Genomic DNA, 22,434 nt, shown 5'->3' with positions numbered 1-22,434 from the left:
AGTTTTTTTTTAAATGGCAGATGCTGCTCTAGGCTAGTTTTTAACAGCAGATGACGCTCTAAGCTAGTTTTTAAACAGCAGATGATGCTCTAGGCTAGTTTTTAAACAGCAGGTGGCGCTCTAGGCTAGTTTTAAACGGCAGATGCTGCTCTAGGTTAGTTTTTAACAGCAGACAATGCTCTAGGCTAGTTTTTAAACAGCAGATGACGCTTTTGGCTAGTTTTTAAACAGCAGATGACGCTCTAGGCTAGTTTTTAAACAGCAGATGACGCTCTAGGCTAGTTTTTAAACAGCAGATGACGCTCTAGGCTAGTTTTTAAACAGTAGATGATGCTTTAGGCTAGCTGTTAACAGCCGATGGCGCTGTAGGCTAGTTTTTAACAGCAGATGATGCTATAAGTTGGTATAAGGCGCTCTAGTGTTATTGTTCTAGAGGCTAGCATTTAATCGTACACTTAAATGTGCACATGTGGAAAAGTGCTTGTGCAAGTCATGTAATTTGCATTTTTTGCCTCATGAGAGTAATGTCATTAGAATACTTGTAAGTCCCTTTAACCTTTCCTAACTTTTAGGTTCACAGTTTATGTGTAAGGAATAATATGCAAGCAGAGTGCGGTTGTGTGTAAAGCATACATATTTGCTGTTAAATGCTCAAAATTGAAATATATTGTTGAATTACTTTCAAAGTAAATTATTTAAAGTATTAGTGAAGTGTTTAAAGGAGAAAACGGCAAAAGTTTGCAAAGTATAAAACATATTTAGCGTATGCTGGTGTGGTTACTAATACAGTGCTTGTTTTAGTTTTGGTGTCAACAAGTCTTTGAAGAGATAAAAGATCAAGAAAGCTTTCTGCGAAATATTTCCCAACATACAGATCAGAAATGATACACAAGTTGCTCCAAAAAAAACACCTGACTTTATTTCTTTTGCAGAAGCAGAAGAGGTAAAAAGGTCAAAATCCTCATGCAACAATATAAAGCCCACAACAACAGAATGTCATTTCGATGAATATGTAAATGTGCTTGTGTATTCGATTTCATTTAAAGTAAAACTGCCTTAAAGGGATCGTTCACCCTAAAATGAAATTCACTGACATTTATTCTAAAGAACGTTAGAAACCTGTCACCACTGACTTCCATAGAAAGAAAACAAATGCTATGGGAGTCACTAGTTAGAGGTTTCTTTAGAATATCTTTATTTATGTGTGTGTTCAACAGAGGGAAGAGCCATTAAGGGAGAGTAAATTTAAATTTTGGGGTGAACTATCCCTTTAAAAGCAGGTTATATGAGTTTTGCACAATATTTTACATTATCTAAAGACATAGGATTGCTTTATATTTTCTTTAGAGCTTCAACGGCTAAGTTTCCATCTGAAGTTGAGAATAAAACTTAAAATATTGCAGAAAATATTAGAGAATACACACTCTTGTAATGCGTAACAATAATCACAATGTGAACAAGACTTGCAATGCAAGCATATGAACATATACTTTAAATAAGTAATGTGCAGTTATACAGTGCATTTATTGCATACAATTTTGTGACGGGATGTCAGCACACCATCATCATCAATATTTAAATAAAAATATTATATATGGGTATGTATGTATATACACCTACCAGCCACTTTATTGGGTACACCCGTCTAACTGCTTGTTATTGCAAATTTCTAATCAGCCAATCACATGGCAGAAACTCAATGCATTTAAGTAGACATGGTCAAGACGATCTGCTGCTGTTCAAACCGAGCATCAGAATGGGGAAGAAAAAAGGATTTAAGTGACTTTAAACGTAGGTAGTAGCATGATTATTGGTGCCAGACCTGCCGGTCTGAGTATTTCAGAAACTGCTCATCTACTGGGATTTCCATGCACAACCATCTCTAGGGTTTACAGAGAATGGCCTGAAGAAAAAAAATCCTGTAAACGGCAGATCTGTGGGAGCAAATGCCTTGTTGACGCCAGAGGTCAGAGGAGAATTGCCAGACTGGTTCCATCTGATAGAAATACATAGGGATGTAACGGTATCAGAATTTCACGGTACAGTAATACCTCGGTGTGAATGACACGGTACGGTATTTATTGAATAATTTACAGGAAAAACAAAACGAATGAATCTAAAACTAAGACTCAACAAAACTAAGACTCGAAAAAAGTGCCAAAAGTGTTTATTTACCTTAGCACTGAACATATTAATGACATACAAATTAGCCATCTATCTGTAAGCTTTGAAACAGGAACTTCAATTTTTCAATTTTAATAACAAAAAATTATTAAACCATGTAAAAAAATAAAGTTTCAATTTAGTATTGTTGAAAACTCATCACATTCAACATTTAATCACTCACTCACTAACTTAGATAGAGATGGGTTTTAAGGAAAATTATCATATAACTATAATCTGGTAAAAGCTGGGATCTCTGGGCATTTACAATGTCCCCTGCAACAGAAAAAAAAAACTCTCATTTGGGACTGAGGTTTCTGGGACAGAGAGATATGATTAAGCCAAGGTTGACAGCAGTGGGTAACGTTGTGCATTGTCTTTCCACCACTTGAGAGGACAAACCATGAGTGAGATAGAGGTCTCTTTGCGGTACAAGTCAATGTCTGCATCAATCTGAACAGTGTGCTGTGTTCTGCAGTCCTTATGACTGTTATTAGTCGTATTCCCCGACTTATATTTCACCACAGTCTGGCAGTGCCTGCATACTGTTTTTTTCTTTGTCTGTCACCTTTTCTCCTTTTTCGTATCTTTTTAGAGAGAAACCAAAATGCTTTCACACATCTGATTTAAAACCCGCTTTAGGTTCGATCATTTCCAGATCTCTTTCTTCCCCGCTACTAGCAGCACACTCCATTTCCGCATTACTGGATCTGTAGCGACAACAGACCGCAAAGGATGATGGCCACGCCTAGGCTGAAGGGAATTGTAGTTTCCGCTACCTCCCGTTCGCTTCATTCGCCTGAGCAAATTTTCTCAGAAGACCTATAGTTTTATCGAGTCATGCGACTATGGTAATATTGAAAAAAATTGCTATTGCGGTATGACGGTATTTAAAATACCGTTACATCCCTAGAAATACAACACGAACTCAAATAACCAACTAAGGTCTGCCTAAGAGCATCTCTGAACACACAACACGTCCAACCTTGAGGCGGATGGGCTACAGCAGCTGAAGACCACACTGGGTCCCACTCCAGTCAGCTAAGAACAAGAAACTGAGGCTACAATTCACACAGACTCACCAAAACTGGACAATAGAAGATTGGAGAAACGTTGCCTGATCTGATGAGTCTTGATTTCTGCTGCCACATTCAGATGGTAGGGTCAGAATTTGGCTTCAACAACATGAAAGCATGGTGCCATCCTGCCTTGTATCAATGGTTCAGGCTGGTGGTGGTGGTGTAATGGTGTGGGGGATATTTTCTTGGCACACTTTGGGCCCATTAGTACCATTTGAGCATCGTGTCAAAGCCACAGCCTACCTGAGTATTGTAGATAACGATGTTCCTACCTTTATGACCACACAGTGGCCATCTTCTGATGGCTACTTCCAGCAGGATAACGCTCCATGTCGTAAAGCGTGAATCATCTCAGACTGGCGTCTTGAACATGACAATGAGTTCACTGTACTCAAATGGCCTTCATAGTCAACAGATCTCAATCCAGTAGAGCATTTTTAAGATGTGGTGAGACGGGAGATTCACATCATGGATGTGCAAATCTGCAGCAACTGCGTGATGCTATCATGTCAATATGGACCAAAATCCCTGACCAATATTTCCAGTACCTTGTTGAATCTATACCATGCAGGATTAAGGCAGTTCTGAAGGCAAAAGGAAGTCCATCCCCGTACTAGTAAGGTGTACCTAATAAAGTGGCAGATGAGTGTATGTACAGTATACACATCTTTTTTCCCCATTTTGTTCTCACTGGTTATATGTATTTACATAAAAAAAAAATATTAGAGTAAATAAAATAGATAAGACTCAATTGCCAACTTAGAAATTATGCGCATATTGGATTTTCCATCTAGAGTTTTTATTTTATTGCAATATCCTAAAATGCACTTCAAAAGTAAAGGTGGATATAAATACGTAATTTTGTTGCGCTGAACTAATCAAGTCACTTCAGTTTGCACAAGGAACTATTAAGTGAGAACTGTTCCTCGGCTAAGATCACTATATTGGACCTACTGTACATAAGCATCTACAGACCAGTGGATATAGCATGTGTTGGAGTGTGATTGCACCTTCCAGGTCGGACGCCAGCATGTTTTTGAGGCTGGGGATTGAATGATAGACCAGAAAGCAGGCCAGCATGTTGACATCAGTGTCGCCGTTCATCGTCTGTCGTCTTAGGTACTCCTTCAGCACATTACTATTGTCTGTGTGTAAAGAACACATATGGAAGGATTAAAGCTTAATGGGGAAAAAACGATGTACTATTTATCAATCCTACCATCTCTACTTAGTTTTAGGCCGTACTCACACTAGGTACAGTTGCCTCGAACCGAGCCAAAGCGCGCTTGTCCCCCCTCCCGTCTCCCCTGACGGCCCGTGCTCACACCTTAAACGGGCCTCGGCACGCTTACGTCATCGCTGCTGCGCTGTTCAGTGAGAAGCGCTCTCTCACTCAGCAGCACAGTGGAGATTTCTCTAGTTATATCGTTTCAGTTGTTATGCAGTGACATGCAGTCAAATATTTCGCCAAACAGTCCTTAGGGATGCGGTGACACTCAGTCAGATATTTCGCCGAACAGATCCGCCACTTTTGGCGCTCATAAACAATCATAAAGCTCTCGTGCTGCAGGAATGAGGAGGTCTGCTGAAGGTGCAGCTGTCGTGCAGTGAGGAGTTTGCGTCTTTAATAAACTACGGCAGTTTGCGTTCATTGAACAGTAATGATTAATAATTAATTAATAATAATATGAAACAGCCCCTTAAAAGTCACGTCTCGCTTTCAGTTTCGGGCTTTGGCGCATTTTGCACTCACACTACAAACGTACTGCGTCAAAGCCCAAGTGAACCGCACTCAGGCACACCTCTTCCAACCATGCCAGGGCCGGCCAAGTGAACCGTGCCTGAGCCCGATTCAGCGCACTCACACTTCTCAAACGATCCGGGAAACGGGCCTGGGCACGGTACGGATGGCATAGTGTGAGTAGGCCCTTAATGAGCAGCTCTGCAGTAAACAGACTCGAGTGCAGCCTTTCACACTTTACTGAAGGTGTTGACCCAAACACTAAAAACACACTCGTCTAAATGCTGACAGGAGAAGCTCATGCTGATGTATATCTGAAATAGAAATCTGAGTAACCATATCTGATGTGTGTGTGTGAGTGTGTGTTTGCTGGTACTTGTTTATGTGGTTTCTAAGGACACAAAATTGTATAATTACATCAGTACGGCCAAGTTGTACTCTATTAAGCTGGTTGGCGGACATGCCTTATGTCTTCATAATTCAAAACACTTGCAAATCATAACTAAAAGTGACACTCAAATGTCTGCTATCGGTTTTATGTGAGTGTTCGGTTAAGGGTAGGGGTGGGATAAGGTCATATATCGAGCAGTTATTAGAGTATAAAATACATTACACCTATGGAGGGTAGGGATGCTTAGATCGATCAGCCGTATCAGCTGATAATCACAATTTATGACTCGATCAGTACTTGCCGATCGCATGAACCGATTGCAGGTGTTTGTTGACGAGTTTACAAGCAGAGGAAGACGCATATGCGCACATCAGCAGCACTACAAATGATGTGTAGAGGCAGCTAAAACACAACACAGCAGCTAAAATACATACAGATGTGGTGCGACCTCTGCTTACAGTCTATTGGTGCGACCTCTGTTTATAGTTTATTGGCGTGTTTAGAACTGTGTTAAAAAAATTGAGTTATATCCAAACACATGCTGTGCCCCATATGGTCTAAAACCTGACAGGTGGACAAATCTAAGCTTGTTTTTAATAACACAAATATAAATATGGATATAATAAATAATACTGCTAATGATAATAACATTATACAAAAGCAAATTGTTATGAATAAACTGAAAAAGCCTCCCGAGATGAAGAAGGCATGAAAATATGGTTTTTATATTTATGTAGGCTAGAAAATAATATGTTTTGTAATATTTAAATTCTTTATATTTATATCCTATATCTATTCTTATTATATCCTATATACAGTTGAAGTCAGAATTATTAGCCCCCTGAATTATTAGACCGCTTGTTTATTTTTTCCCCAATTTCTATTTAACTGAGAGCAGATTTAGTAGCTTTAATAGTTTTAATAACTCATTTCTAATAGCTGATTTATTTTATCTTTGCCATGATGACAGTAAATAATGTTTTACCTGATATTTTTCAAGACACTACTATACAGCTTAAAGTGACATTTAAAGGCTTAACTAGGTTAATAAGGTTAACTAGGCAGGTTAGGATAAATAGGCAAGTTATTGTATAACGATGGTTTGTTCTAGAGACTATCGAGAAAAAATATAGTTTAAAGGGGCTAATAATTTTGTCCCTAAAATGGTGTTTAAAAAATTAAAAACTGCTTTTATTCTAGCCAAAATAAAACAAATAAGACTTTCTTCAGAAGAAAAAATATTATCAGACATACTGTGAAAATTTCCAGCATTTGAAAAATATTTTAAAAAGAAGAAAAAAATTAGAAGGGGGCTAAAAATTCTGACTTCAACTGTATGTCCTTAATATTTTAATTCTTTTTCATATGAAAAGATATTTGCGTATTGCTCGACATCCTATTAGTAATAAGCAATGTGTAAGCGAGGCGCACAACTAACGCGCTCTGCGCTGGACAATAGACCGGCTTTGTTCTGGTCTATAGAACAGTCTATTAAAGTTTCTCAAAATAGCAATGCACCAGCAATGCGCCTCAACACACCTCCTTTTTTAGACCAGAACACTTATGGGTGCACATATGAGCGCAAATGCATTTGCCATTTAAACAGCGTGGCGTAACATGTCAAAACGACTCTTGCGCTAAGCTGGAACTAGCAAACAACTATTGCGTCACGCCTTGCACCACATTGCGCCGGGTGTATGATAAGGCCCTAAATGGTTATAAGAGGCATGTTTAAGGGATTATATGCAGCATGCTTAATTGATTCTCTCAGATAAGCAAAGATCCCCACTTAAGTATCATACTAAGTATCTCTAATAGAGAGTCCTCATAAACCACATATAAGTGTGTGTGTTCTTGTATTGCATACATTGTGGGGACCTAATATCTGCACAGTTATAGCAATACCAGTCAATTTTGCTCCCCATAAGGAAAACGACTCAGAGTTAAGTATTTTTAAATAGTAAAAATGCAGATGCAACATTTTATGAAAACTACACACATTTAATAAGCTTTTGCAAACAGTTTACGCCTGGGGTGTCCAAACTCGGTCCTGGAGGGCCGGTGTCCTGCATATTTTAGCTCCAACTTGCCTCAAATTACCTGCAAGGATGTTTCAAGAAAGCCTAGTAAGAACTTGATAAGCCAGCTCAGGTGTGTCTGATTGGGATTGAAACTAAAGTTTGCAGGACACCGGCCCACCAAGACTGAAGCCGTACTCACACTATCTACAGCGCTGTCGATCAGCACAGTCGAGATTTCTCTAGTTATATCGTCTCAGTTGTTTGTTATGCAGTGACATGCAGTCAAATATTTCGCCAAACAGTGCTTAGAGATGCGGGGACACGCATTCAGATATTTCGTCGAACAGATCCGCCCCTTTTGGCGCTCATAAACAATCATAAATTCCTTGTGCTGCAGGAATGAGGAGGTCTGCTGAAGGTGCAGCTGTCGTGCAGTGAGGGGTTTGCGTCTTTAATAAACTACGGCAGTTTGCGTTCACTGAACAGTAAGAATGATTAATAAATCCATATGAAACAGTCCCTTAAAAGTCGATTAATAAATCCATATGAAACAGTCCCTTAAAAGTCAAGTCTCGCTGTTAGTTTCGGCCTTTGGCGCATTTTGCACTCACACTACAAGCGTACCGCCCAAGTGAACCGCGCTCAGGCACACCTCTTCCAACCAGGCCAGGGCCGGCCAAGTGAACCGTGCTTGAGCCCGATTCAGCGCACTCACACTTCTCAAACGATTCAGGAAACGGGCCTGGGCACGGTACGGATGGCATAGTGTGAGTAGGCCCTGAGTTTGGACACCCCTGGTTTAAGAAGAAGCTCTACATTAACAGACACTAGTAAGCAGTTTATAAATACAACTACAACTGCTATAATCTTGATTTTAAGCACTGGTATAATGTGCTTAATTATTTTTATTTTCATACTTTGCTAATGATCAATATTGCATTACTAAATTAAGTATTGCATTATATGCAAAGCAGTTATTTGAGAGTAGTTGGGAAATTTGAAGATCATTCAGAATGAGTAAGTAAATTATTTTATGACTTGACTATGATTTAAATGACTACTGATGCTTTGTAAATCCATTATAAATGACAATAAAAGGCTCAGTCATGTTCTAAACAGAAAAAGGAAATGAACGACTGATGATTCAGAACAGAAATACCGTACAGGCTGTATATTCTGTACCCAACCCCATGTCTTCCCCTAAACCCACCCCTCACAGGAAACAATCTGCTTTTCTGTGAGGTTTGGGTTTAGGGGTAGAGTTGTGGTACCATATAAAAATCATGATGTCTATGGTAAGTCCCTATAAGGATAGCAAACAATGTGTCTGTGTGTGTCTCACCACAGAGCCAGTGATCCAGAGCTCGATCTGCTGAGCTCTTCATGATAGGCAGAAACTCCGAGCTGAGCAGCAGAGCTCGAGCCAATCGACTCTCACACAACTCCAGCACCAGCTTCAGCTGCCACAGGCTGAACGTCTCGCTCAGATCGGCCCGCTCCAGAGTCCGCACCGCCTGACCAAACACACACACACACGCACAACTCACTGATCATGCATTAAACTACTGCTGCTGCCTGAGGTTCATCCAAGATCATGCTGACAGCATTACCCCTCCTGAGAAATTGTACAAATCATTTCAAACATTTTTAAATACACTAATTTTAATAACTAATATATAAAATAATGTATTTTGTTAATGCCATAATGATAGTAAAAATATTTAATAATATAACATACCACATAACATAAAATACAACATAATATAATATTTGACTAATTCTGCAATAAACTAGATTTCAACTTATTGCAATTTAATTACTTAACTAGGTTAATTAGGTCACTGCACAACCATGGTTTGTTTTGTAAATAATCAAAAATATGATTTCCTAAAAGGAAAAATAATATCTCTATTTATTTATTTATTAATCTATTTATTTATTTACATTTAGTTATTTATTTATTTATTTATATTTATTTGTATATATTTGTTTGATTATATTTACATATTTTACTCATATTTATTTATTCATAATTATATTTATTTATTTATTTTATAAATTAATTTTATATATTTGTTCATTTATATTTACACATTTATTTATTTATATTTATTTTATATATTTCTTCACTTATATTCATTAATATTTATTTAACAATATTTATTTATATTCATTTATACTCATTTTACATATTTTATATCCTTTTGTTTATTTATTTGTATTTATTTATTTATTTATTTATTTATTTATTTATATTTACTTCATATATTTATGTATTTGTTCATTTTTATTTATTAAATTTTATTTATTTTTATTTATTTATTCATATTCAATTTACATATGTATATATTTTTATATATGTAAATTATACATTATACATTTATTATTTACACTTTTACTTACTTATTCCAGCCAAACAAAAAATAAACCAACACATCTGGAGACTTTTTCCAGAATAAAAATATAATAGTGTAATAAAAATACTGTGGGAAAATGTTAAACAGCACTATTTGAAAAATTGTTTAAAACATTTTGAAATTTATATGTTTTTTATATTTCACTTTAAAAACAAACAGTCACAGAAAAAGTACATTTTACTTAAGTATTGGAGAAATTTCATTGCACTTAATAAAGTAAAATGTTCATTAAACTAAATTTACTGTATTAGGGTGAACTTATACTGAGCATTTTTAGTTCCCATATCAAAATATGGCTGCAATAATGCTTGATTGTCATTTAATAAAACAAATGTGACCCTGAAACACATCATAAGGGTCATAAGGGTTTTATACACCTGAAAGATTGAAACTTTCCATCAATATATAGTTTTATATGCACAATATCTGCACAAGATAAAGCTATTTGAAAATCTGCAATCTGTGGGTAAATTTTTTTTTTATATTTAGAAAAATCATCTTTGTCTGTATGAAGTGCTTGATGCAAATTAAATTTTTTCTTTTGATACATTTATGGTAGAACATTAAAAAAATTGTAAAATTATTTTTAGCTAATATTCTAAAGATTTCGTTGATGAAATATGAAGAATCGTGTTGATGAATAAATATGATTAATATACTTTTTTTTTTTTAGGTTTTTGCCAAAATATGCCTGGCAAAATAAGAGTTCAGGGTCACAAATATATTTATACTAAAATAAAACAACATATTTATTATGATCTGTACTTATCAAATATTAAATGTACAAAAGAATGAATGATTTCAGTGTGCGTGTGAATTTTTATTTTGTTTTACTTAAATATGTTTTTTTTTACTTATATATAATAAGTCAGAATAAGTCAGAATTATTAGCCCCCTTTTGTTTTGTTTTTTTCTTTTAAATATTTCCCAAATGATGTTTAACAGAGCAAGAAAATTTTCACAGTATGTCTGATAATATTTTTTCTTCTGGAGAAAGTCTTGTTTGTTTTATTTCGACTAGAATAAAAGCAGTTATGAATTTTTTAAAAACTATTTTTGGGTCAAAATTATTAGCCCCTTTTAACTATTTTTTTTCAGTAGTCTACAAAACAAAGCATCGTTATAGAATAACTTGCCTAATTACCCTAACCTGCCTAGTTAACCTAATTAACCTAGTTAAGCCTTTAAATGTCACTTTAAGCTGTATAGAAGTGTCTTGAAAAATATCAAGTAAAATATTATTTACTGTCATCATGGCAAAGATAAAATAAATCAGTTATTAGAAATACGTTTTTAAAACTATTATGCTTAGAAATGTGCTGAAACAATCTTCTCTCCGTTAAACAGAAATTGGGGAAAAAAATAAACAGGGGCGTTAATAATTCAGGGGGGCTAATAATTCTCACTTCAACTATATATATATATATATAGTAAATAAACCATATTTATATTGCAAATGTGTAAAACAAATTGGCTTGAAGAAAACATTGAAAAAAATACTTTTTAATAATTTTAAAAATGACTTAACACAGTGCTTTAATAATGTCATCAAATGATTCTCGTTCCAAATACTGTGCATCCAACAAAACATTTTGCTTTGCTTCAAACAGGAAATATTGTTACTTACAGGGCCTTTTATGGGCATTTTTTAAATATAAACACACACAGACCGCTACAGCTTCCCCTATTAAAACCACTGAATCAGTTTCCACTCATGCACTATATCCCCTATTATTTATGCTCCATTATGTATTTGTATTTATCTTCTACATTATGTACGTGTAATAGTGTGCTTCACTGTATCCGACCTGCTCAATGGAGATGTACGTTGGCAGCATTTCTGGGTTTTCTTGCGTCACGCACTCGTACAGTATGGCGGACAGTAAAGCCACAGTCTCCTGCCTCTGCACACACAACACAAAACTCACATCAACACACGAGCAAAACACTTTTTCAGAGTTTGCTACAGAAAACAATGTCAATTCATTGCTTGGTTTGACATGCAGATGAACATATTTACAGCCATACATGTGAGGAAGTTGTAGAAATGGGTCATATTTACTGTATTCAATAATGTTTGTATTTATAGTAATTGTGTCACGTGCACTACTATTGACATTTATAACACTCCCTAGCCTAGATTATGACTAAAATAATATAATTATTATGACTACATGATAATCTTTTAATCATACGTATTGCAAATATAATAATATGTATATGATAAATAATACATTATATTTAAAGGAGCCTTTCTAGCAACTCAAGGACACTGTACTATAAAACAAGAGCAATAAAACAACCTGAGAAATCATAAAAATATGCACAACAATAGTGCAAGTACAATTAAGTATTAAAGGTGCAGTAGGTGATTGTCTTCAGAAACATGTTTTGTTGTGCTGGTTGAAAGTCTCTTCACAGTCCAATAGTAATGATGACAGTAAATGATCTAAATGTGTTTATATGTATTTTTATATTCTGGGTAAAGCATAAAACTAAAAAATGTTCACCCAATTAAATAGAGTCGGACCGTCATCTCCCTTAATTCAGAAGCAGGTCAGACTGTCTGTCAACAAATGTAGATTCCGACTTCTGCGCATGTGTTCACGCAGATCCGCCATTAGCGTGTGCCCGTCTGCATTTCAAACACATGCGCGCGAGCGAGCTGCGGGCCGCTCGCAGATGCCGAGTCGGAGGTGCCGAAGGACAGCCGAGCTCGGGCCGATTACTGTAAAGCCAGGTGCGGGTATAATTCGCCCTTAAAGCAGCCGCGCGGTCACGAGACGGACCGGGAGAAATCAAATGCTGAATTGAAACTTTTAAAATCCTGAATCAGTATTGGAGTTACTTTAGCACGCTGGAGGAAGGACGACACCATGGCTGAAGTATTACTGTTAGACAGGTCATGTTCTGTTTTGAAACTATTTTGTTAGATTGTGTTCTGTTATGAATGACTTGTATGCACTACCGTGTTGTTCAGCCACTAAAATCTCCCGGTGAAAGATTGATGTGATTATTTTCAGTTTCATAAGGTTCTTTGACAGCATCTATAATGTAGATTTATATTTAGTTTAACAACAAAACACCAGTAAATAGCGCTATTCCGCCTAAACTGCTTTATTGAGCTGAAGTTGCTATTATTTTCACATTGGGTCATTTTTTTTTTCTTTTCTTTTTTTTATTAGAATATGCAAAAAGGTACATAAATTGGGATCATACAAATACAAAAAACATCAACAAAAAACCATAACAAAACAACAATAAAAAAACAAACAAAAAAAAACAATATAGTCAGATACTGTTAGGTGTGTGTGTGTGTGTGTGTGTGTGTGTGTGTGTCCATGTAAAGGTAACTTGGTGGAAAGGTCAGATTACATACATTAGGAACAATATCAGCCAATAAATGAAGCAAGTATCGCAGATATAAGTAAAACAGATACAAAAGAAACCAGTCAGAGTTAGGGAGTAACAACTATGCTTAGTAATGTATAATAGAAATAATGACAGTAAAAAGAAAGAAAGGACAACAATAATAATAAATGACAATGATAATAAATCACAAGTACTACCCTAACTACTACTACTGCAGAAAGTTACTTATATTACTATATAATTATTAACTATTATTGCTGCTACTACAATCACAACCACAACTATTACTACTATAATGTCTACTACTGCTGATACTACCACAACAATGACTACCACTACTGATACTACAGCGTCTGCTACAACTAATACAACGTCTACTACTACTACTACTACCGCAATCACTGCTACTACAACATCTACATCAACGACATCTACAGTACTACTGGTACTACTACACCAACAACGATTACTACTGCTACAACAACACTTTTACTACTTCTGCTACCACTATACCAACGACATCAACTACTACAGGAACTAATACTTCAATAATCACAATTACGATCGATACTACTACAATGACTACTACTACTACTACTACACCAACAACGACTACTATTACTACTGCAACAACGACACCTTTACTACTTCTGCTACCACTATACCAACGACATCAACTACTACAGGAACTACTACTTCAAAATACAATTACAATCGATACTACTACAATGACTACTGCTACAACTACTACTACTACTACAACAACAACAACAATTACTGCAACCTTAATAATGCTAATCGTATTAATACTTATATTAATGATAATGAAAAGATAACAGGAGGACAGGTCAGAACAGTGATAATATTAATGATAACAAAATTGAACATTGGGTCATTTTTGAACACTGACAGCCTTCATATACTGTTTACCGCTACTCTGAATATTCGCTCTGAAATAGCATGTAAGTGTGGCTAAGTATAATAGCCTAAATGTAATTCCTGCATGGCGCTGGCACTAACTAACTGGCGAATGACATGAACAAGTGGGTTGTCTGTCGGCTGTTGCGCGCGCTCGCGATTTTAGGGGGTGTGGCTTTGAATCACAGTCCCTATTAGCATTTTGGCAGATCACCTACTGCACCTTTAATAGCCATCTTAAATAGGTGGGTTTTGAGTTTTGATTTGAATCATTTAAGGTAGTCAATGTTTCTGATGGCAGGTGGTAGTGAATTTCAAAGCTGGGGAGCAGAGCGGCTGAAGACTCTGTTGCCCATGAACGATAAACGCGCAGAGAAAACAGACAAGTGGAGGGAGGAAGAACATCTCAGGTTGCGAAAGGGAGCAGCAATGTGAATGAGGGCAGACAAATAGAGCGAAATTGTGGATGGCTTTGAATGTTAAGATCAAAGTTTTAAAATCAATTAAAAATGAACGTAAACAGGGTTAAACAGTAAAGCTGCTGCAGGACAGGGGTGATGTGATGAGAAGGAGTTCTGGTGATGATTTGGGCAGCTAATGGCCCATTTCCACTGAGTGGTACGGTACGCTTTCATGGCTGTTTCCACGGTCAAAAGGCATACCCAACCGTACCACTTTTTTGGCACTCTTTCGAAAGGGTACCAAACACGTGAAAGGGTACCAAAAGGCAGAGCTAGACGCGCACACTGTAATCCCGAATAAGTTGACAAAACTCAAAAAATTTGAGGTAATCAGTTACGTCAAATTTTTTAAGTTATGAAATTATCTATTTTAAGTAAACAGAAACATTAAGTTTTGAGTTTGTTGTACTCATGCAAGACACTTCACCTAACTTAAAATACCCAAGTTACTCAGCTTATACGTTTTAATAGCAATTAACTTAATTGTTTTAATTTTTCCAAACTTTAAATACTTAAGTCACCCAGCTCATACATTTTAATACCAATTAACTTAATTGTTTTAATTTTTCCAAACTTTAAATACTTAGTCACCCAGCTCATACATTTTAATACCAATTAACTTAATTGCTTTAATTTCTTTCAACTTTAAATACTTAAATCACCCAGCTCATACATTTTGATAGCATTTTTTAAAATTAACTTCTCCATCGTCAGTTTCACAAATAAAATAAGGCATTCGTTAAAAAAATAATAAGTGCACATTCTGTGAAGTGACTCGTTTAGTGTAAACTACACAGAAACTGTATATATATATATATCGTTGAAGTCAGAATTATTCGCCCCCATTTATTTTTTCCCCCAATTTCTGTTTGACGGAGAGCATATATATATATATATATATATATATATATATATATATATATATATATATATATATATATTCAGTCTTGGTTGAACTATGATTCTGTCATTTACTTATTCCAAACCTGTTTAAGTTTCTTTCTTCTGTTGAACACTTAAAAGGTTATTTTTGACCAAAAAAAAAAAAGCTGAGACCTGTAACCACCGATTTCCACAGTATTTGTTTTCCTATTAGAAAGTCAGTGGTTACAGGTTGTCAGCTTTACTTAACTTTTGTGTTCAACAGAAGCAAGAAATTCAAGCAGGTTTGGGACAAGTGAAGAGTTAGTAAATGACAGAATTTTACATTTGGACAAACTATCCCTATATATAATAAAATGCACCCTTACGAATTAAAGGTAAATAAATGTTTTAAAGTTACTACCCCAGAGACAGTCTTTATTAAGTAAAAAAAAAAAAAACAATCAACTCATTCTTTAAGGTTTCCATGCTACGAGACTTTTTATTTTCCATCATCCATGCCAAGCAAAACTTTTTGCACAAGTTCAAAGTCCTTTATAATTTATAATTATATATTATGTGAAGAACATACATTAATCCATACAAGACAAGAAAGGTCTGGAAGTGTGCTGTGGGTGGTGTCCAATTCATTCTTCAGGACAACAGAGACCCTCAGTGAATGCAGGGCCAATAAAGCATCTTCAGTCAGCAGGATTATCAATCTAAAAATATAATTCAAGGATATTAATGTAAGGACAGTATCAAAATGACTGAGCCAATATTATATGATTAATCAACTATCTGTGATTACAAATATGTTAAGTAAAATTTTTCAAAACTTTCATCTTTTTATTAAACATGCCTAATTGTGAAAAGAATGAATGAAGTCTTACCAGGGTGTTCCTAAAGAATCTTAAGTCACGCTCACGCAGCAAGACCAAAAGACCTCTGATAAGAGTAGTCCGTCATGAACTGACATCATGCAGTTCCTGGAAATCAAGTATAATAAATGATGAATAAATGATTTTAAATCAATTAAAAAAAAAAATAAAAAATTCAAATTATATTTTAATGTATACTTTAACACGTGACCCCAAACATACCTGCTCATCATAAGCCTTTAAAAGATTAGCCAGGGTATCTGCTGTCTTGCCAGTTTTGGATGCTGTTTGCCTTGAAATTGTCATCAAATGAAATAGGTGGGTGTCCAGTTGTGCAAAGAATTTGTGGGGAAAATTCTCATTTGTAACATGTTGGTACTCTGCAAACAGCAAAAAAAGAAACAAGAGAGAATTTCATAAAACAAACCCACACCACAAAATATACAATTCTAGAAAAAAATTTATTAATATTATTATTATGTTTCATTTACTTATCTATTTTTTACCTCAGATAAAAAATCAGGTGTTGATCAGATGTTGAAAGCAGGATCTTCATGTTGTAAACTGAACTCAAGGTCTAGCTGAAGTTTCACTTTCCTTGTAGTTCCTATCTGTAGTCAGCAACACCCGGCCTTCAATTCTGTAAGTACACAAAGTCACAGTGTCATTTAGCTGAGAGTGGAAGTAGTACAATTGCATGATGTCTAACGTTAACCTCCAAAACGGTTAGCAATAGAGCTGATTATCATGTTAGTTGCTTTGATTTGATGAACACAGATTTAATTTAAACAGTATTGAAATTTCTAAAACTGAATAGGACGACAAAGAAATTTAAGGCCTGATTTTAAAAGCTAGAAATAACAAAACTTACCTTATTGTCTAATGATGTAAAAATATATAGACTAAAATATTTATATTTTTAAGATATAAATATATTTTAAGCTACAAAATTTGCACATCAGAAAACTATGTCTTGTTTACCACGTCTTGAATATTTTGTTTTGTTATTATTTTATTTAATAACATAATTTTGTATTAATGTGTTATAGATATGCATACTTTGTTTTTTAGGCTGTTTATATTCTCTCCAGAGTAAACATTTTAAAAAATAGATTGAAAAAAAAAAAAAAACTTTTATCATACCTTTAAAATACATTTGACCTAAATGACATTTAAACTCATTTAACTGATCGCATTAATCAGGTAATCATTGATATGCAGAGATGTCGTCTTAAGCGCGAGGAAATATTAAGTGTTGATCAGTGCTGGTGATTGAGGTAAAGTTAGTTTTATATTTACACATTCAGACTTTCTCCTTAATAATATAATTTCAGAAAGGTAATTTTTGCATATTCTTAATGGTGAAATCATATTAGCAGCCAATGACTTTCAAAGTACAACATTGTTCAGTCAAAAAAAATAGTGCATTTAGTGTAATGTTGTTTTCATGTCATACTTGCATGTGATTTCAGAACGAATAGACAAAGTACCATGGTAAACAATTTATGGAGCGAGTCACAAGTTGTTACTAAATGAATGTATGAATATAAAACCAACTTTATCTCAATGTGGTAGTGTAAAATGAAGCTCTGCTCTGTACCTGCTCAGGTGAGGAGCGCAGCTTAAATGTTCTCCGTCAGGCTATGCTCATACATGGATCAGCAAGCAACAAGCTGCGTGTGACAGAGTTAAGTTTTGAGACTACGTTTTTGCGCGTCATCAGAAAATACCGTTAAGTGTTTAGGCGGAGATCATTTGAGTTATGATTAACGTTATGTTTCTTGCGCCTTTCGTTTCCGAAGTGCCTACAGATTGCAAAGATAATACCACATTCACACACTGGATGGAGTTCAGCGCAGCGCCATGACATGCGGTTGTGAGAGCGCGCGTCTCCATGACAACTTCAGCACAGGCTGAGAAATGGCATACTCGCGCCAAGATTTAAATTTTTTTGAAAAATGTAATCTGCCGATTTTAAATATTTTTGTCTTTATCACACTCTGTTAAAATTCAGAGTTAACACGTTAACAACTAACGCTAACGTTGCACTGATTCTAACTTTTTAAACAGCAATATTAACGTTAGTTAGCAACAAGTGAGGCTAAACATGTTTTCTGTAATGTACGACATGTAAACGCACCCTGATTAACTCTACATTACATTGAACTGTTACTGTGATTATATTAATTAAAACATACATTTAATATTTCTTGGATTTGTAAATATTTTACTTACTGTAGTGTGAAGCGAGGCCGATCCGCCATCTTGAAAAAAACGAATGAAGCATGAGCACGTACGTGAACCTGGATGACGTCAGACGCAAAATCACTGGGCTGACAGATTTTGAGTTAATGAAACTTTAAAGAGACATTTTGTATAAATTAAACCCAGCAGAATTGTTCACCTTACTTGAAAGATTAAATTTTTTCAAACTCAAAAATAAGAAAAAGTTCTAAATACTCATCAAGGTTAATTAAGATAAACGAATTTTAATGATTTAAGTTAATAGTACTCAATTCAATTAATTAGTTACAGCATTAGGGTTTACAGTGCAGCTGAACGCTATTGGTTTACAGAGATACGTCATTCACTTATGCAACAAGCCAGAATGAAAACAAAAGAGCGCCATGTTTAACATACACAGCCGAGAGAACTTTTACAGCGGAATTATATAAACATATAATAACGAGCCATGGTCAACCCGGGCTTAAACAAACCTTGTCGTCGTCTTGATGAACAGTCACACAGCCAAGAAGAGCAGATTTACCCTGTGCCAGTGTGAAGCGCGAGCGGTTTTCAGGGTTCAACGCTAGAGATTTTTTCTACTGGGCCGATTGGGCCAGTGGTTGAGGTTTTTACTTGCCCTGCCAAAATTTTCACTGGTCCCACTTAAAAAAAAAAAAAAAAAAGTTAATAGCTAGTTCTTAGCCACATATTTTAAATAATGTGGCAAAATAACGTGAATAAATCTAGAATTTAAACATCTAAAAATGTTAATAAATGTATAATGAACTAAATTAGTTTGATTTTATGCAAACGAAAGAGCAGTATGAAAAATGTGCTGCTATTTTAGTGCAATTCTAAATTATTTTTATAAAAATCTTTTTTTTTCTCCCAGTTTCTTAATTTAGTACCCATGTAATTGTCTGCTTCCAAGACTTTAGAAACTGATGTTTTCTTTTAGCCTCATAGTTAGATGTTGCCATCTTTTCGGTGTAATTGTTGTTACCATGTTACGAAAAAAATTGCATGCTCACCGTTACTGGCCGAGAGGGGCCAGTAACAATCCTGTCTACCGTCACGAGCGTCCTTCACGCTGGCCCCGTGCCACCGGGCAGTCCTTATTGTTGAGCCCTGGTTTCGCTTTCTTGCTTGCGCTCGCTGCGTGTCTCTTTATACTTTTTGCCTTTTCATTCAAATATTAAACTGAGCATACATACTTACTGGCCACTTTATTAGGTACATCTGTCCAACTGCTTGTTAATGCAAATTTCTAATCAGCCAATCACATGGCAGTAACTCATTGTCATAGTCTCCAGATCTCAATCCAATAGAGCACTTTTGGGATGGGATGGAACGGGAGATTCGCATCATGGATGTGCAGCCGACAAATCTGCATCAACTGTGTGATGCTCTCATGTCACTATAGACCAAAATCTCTGAGGAATATTTCCAGTACCTTGTTGAATCTATGCCATGAAGGATTAAGGCAAAAGGGGGTCCAACACAGTACTAGTAAGGTGTACCTAATAAAGTGGCCATTTTTGTTTGGACAACAGATGAAAAACATCTTTCCAAACTTTTGCTTGTTTGTTTGTTTTTGGCTTGCCAAACCGACAACTCTTTTTTTCTTTTCTTTTTTTTTCTCCCAGTTTCTTAATTTAGTACCCATGTAATTGTCTGCTTCCAAGACTTTAGAAACTGATGTTTTCTTTTAGCCTCATAGTTAGATGTTGCCATCTTTTCGGTGTAATTGTTGTTACCATGTTACGAAAAAAATTGCATGCTCACCGTTACTGGCCGAGAGGGGCCAGTAACAATCCTGTCTACCGTCACGAGCGTCCTTCACGCTGGCCCCGGGCCACCGGGCAGTCCTTATTGTTGAGCCCTGGTTTCGCTTTCTTGCTTGCGCTCGCTGCGTGTCTATATCTGAAATAACGAACTTATTGAGCGGATGATAATAACGTGTGCTTGATTATTGACGTGCTTTTGAAACCCGATCCTGTCAGAAACTGAAAAACGAGAGAGTGAAGCGTGAAAAAGGAGCACATTATTTTTTTCAGCAAACGTGAACAAACTGCCATGTTTAACTATTATCATCACCTTCTGAACTATTATGAACTCAGAATGACGGAATGACTCTCTAACAGAGGCTACATGTGCTGCTGAAGATTACAGACACAGATGACAGGTTTGCTCTGACTGTGGGCTGTATTTCATCTTGTTTTTGAACCTAAATAAGGACTAAATGTCTGCTGTGTGTAGTTTTTCTGTAGTTGGTAACATATCGGAGACTGTAAGGGGCTGTATGTGTTCATATATGTTGCATTTATTTATTTATTTATTTAATATAATTAAAGACTTTACAGTTCGGCTATTTCACACTGTCATTGATCCGCAGTTATAATCAACTCATGCTCATAGAAAAGTTAGTAATAAACATTTATACAGAAGTATTTATGTGTATAAAGCGTCTGTTTAGTGAGAAGTGCTTCTCATATGATATGTGAACGACCCGTACAGCTTTACTGTAGACATCTTCTCGAGCAAAAATGACATCATCTGAAACTTTGTCGTACACCACGCCCACCAAAAGAGTACCCTTGGTAACCTTTTAGCAGTGAAAAAATGCAAGCTTGATAAAGGTGACCTGTACCATACTGTACCAGTCAGTGGAAACGAGCCATAAGTTCTGGATCAACTGAAGCTTACAGAGGGATTTATGAGTGAGAACAAAAAGAAAGAGTTGCAGTAATCTAAACGAGATGTGACATGGTTATGGACTAGAACAGCAGTATATATATATATATTTAATATGCAACAAAGCAGCTGTTACATACCCTACCAGAAAAAAGTCTTGTCAGTTTTAGGAACAACAAATAATAACTTGACTTCTATTTGATTATTTGGTATGGGAAGTGGCTCATATGAAAGGCAAAGGCCTCTAGATTACACTTTTTACTAAAATAAAATATGATCATGTCTTTATTTTTAATGATTTCATTAGGACAGTAAGGTCTGACTTTGCTTAGACAAATGTTTTTTCACTTAAATAATGTCCAGTATAGAATATGAAGTCATGCTGCAGTGGAAACAGAATGAATATTGTGTCTGACTCCATCATGAGCTTGGAGGACTGCATCCATACATCTCTGACATGACTCAAATCACTGATTAATAAAGTCATCTGGAATGGCAAAGAAAGTGTTCCTGCAGGACTCCCAGAGTTTATCAAGGTTCTTTGAATTCATCTCCAATGCCTCCTCCACCTTACCCAAAACATGCTTAATAATGTTCATGTCTGGTGACTGGGCTGGCCAACTCTGGAGCACCATGACTTTTGCTTTCAGGAGCTTTGATGTGGAGGCTGAAGTATGAGAAGGAGCGCTATCCTGCTGGAGAAATTGCTCTCTCCTGTGGTTTGTAATGTAATGGGCAGCACAAATGTCTTGATACCTCAGGCTGTTGATGTTGCCATCCACTCTGCAGATCTCTCGCACACCCCCATACTGAATGTAACCCAAAAAAATCATTTTTCGTGATATCTACAGAAGGGGTATTATTTATTTTCTATATTTCTTTATATAATTTCTACCCCTGAAAGTGAAAGTGTGTATTTGTTCAGCATTTGCTCACCTGATCACAGTATTTACTGTAAGCACATCTGCCGTTTGCTGATACACAATGAAGAGCTGAGCTTCACTACTGTATGATGCATTTCACAACACACTAAATGTGGTCCAGGGATATTAAAGAAATGATCACGAGTTCGAGATGCGGGGAGAAACTTTTGTGATGCGCTTTTAATTTCGATTTCACAAAAAATGTGTTAGCGAATTGTGATTTACAGAAGAAAACAGATTTAATATGGAGGAAAAAACTATATATCAAAAACTTTACATATTTATA

At 35.8% G+C, this 22,434-nt stretch overlaps 1 protein-coding gene and 2 long non-coding RNA genes across 6 annotated transcripts in view; all 3 read right to left on the bottom strand.

Annotated features, from left to right (window-relative positions):
* anapc1 (anaphase promoting complex subunit 1) overlaps positions 1–22,434 on the bottom strand; it is a 181,950-nt gene that overhangs the window by 2,160 nt on the left and 157,356 nt on the right. For all 4 annotated transcript variants that reach the window (XM_087279784.1, XM_087279786.1, XM_087279785.1 and 1 more), the window contains exons 45-47: positions 11,621–11,716; positions 8,738–8,909; positions 4,253–4,387 (exon numbers count right to left, since the gene is read on the bottom strand). In XM_087279784.1, the coding sequence (XP_087135910.1) occupies positions 4,253–4,387; positions 8,738–8,909; positions 11,621–11,716 (403 nt within the window). The remainder of the gene's footprint in view (positions 1–4,252; positions 4,388–8,737; positions 8,910–11,620; positions 11,717–22,434) is intronic.
* On the bottom strand, positions 12,993–22,369 carry LOC147841205 (uncharacterized). The gene is made up of 4 exons (XR_015506491.1): positions 20,131–22,369; positions 18,859–19,406; positions 13,866–14,848; positions 12,993–13,712 (listed from the first exon to the last, which is right to left on the bottom strand). It is a non-coding gene; the product is annotated as an uncharacterized LOC147841205 (long non-coding RNA).
* Positions 15,897–18,585, bottom strand: LOC147841206 (uncharacterized). The gene is made up of 5 exons (XR_015506473.1): positions 18,541–18,585; positions 16,812–16,945; positions 16,528–16,685; positions 16,318–16,413; positions 15,897–16,146 (listed from the first exon to the last, which is right to left on the bottom strand). It is a non-coding gene; the product is annotated as an uncharacterized LOC147841206 (long non-coding RNA).

The sequence above is a fragment of the Danio rerio genome, chromosome 13 (genome assembly GCF_052040795.2).
Source record: "Danio rerio strain M-AB ecotype USA chromosome 13, GRCz13ab, whole genome shotgun sequence".
In the NCBI taxonomy this organism is placed as follows: domain Eukaryota; kingdom Metazoa; phylum Chordata; class Actinopteri; order Cypriniformes; family Danionidae; genus Danio; species Danio rerio.
The sequence above is the reverse complement of the archived record's forward strand: the minus strand, read 5'-3'. Positions and strand labels throughout refer to the sequence as shown.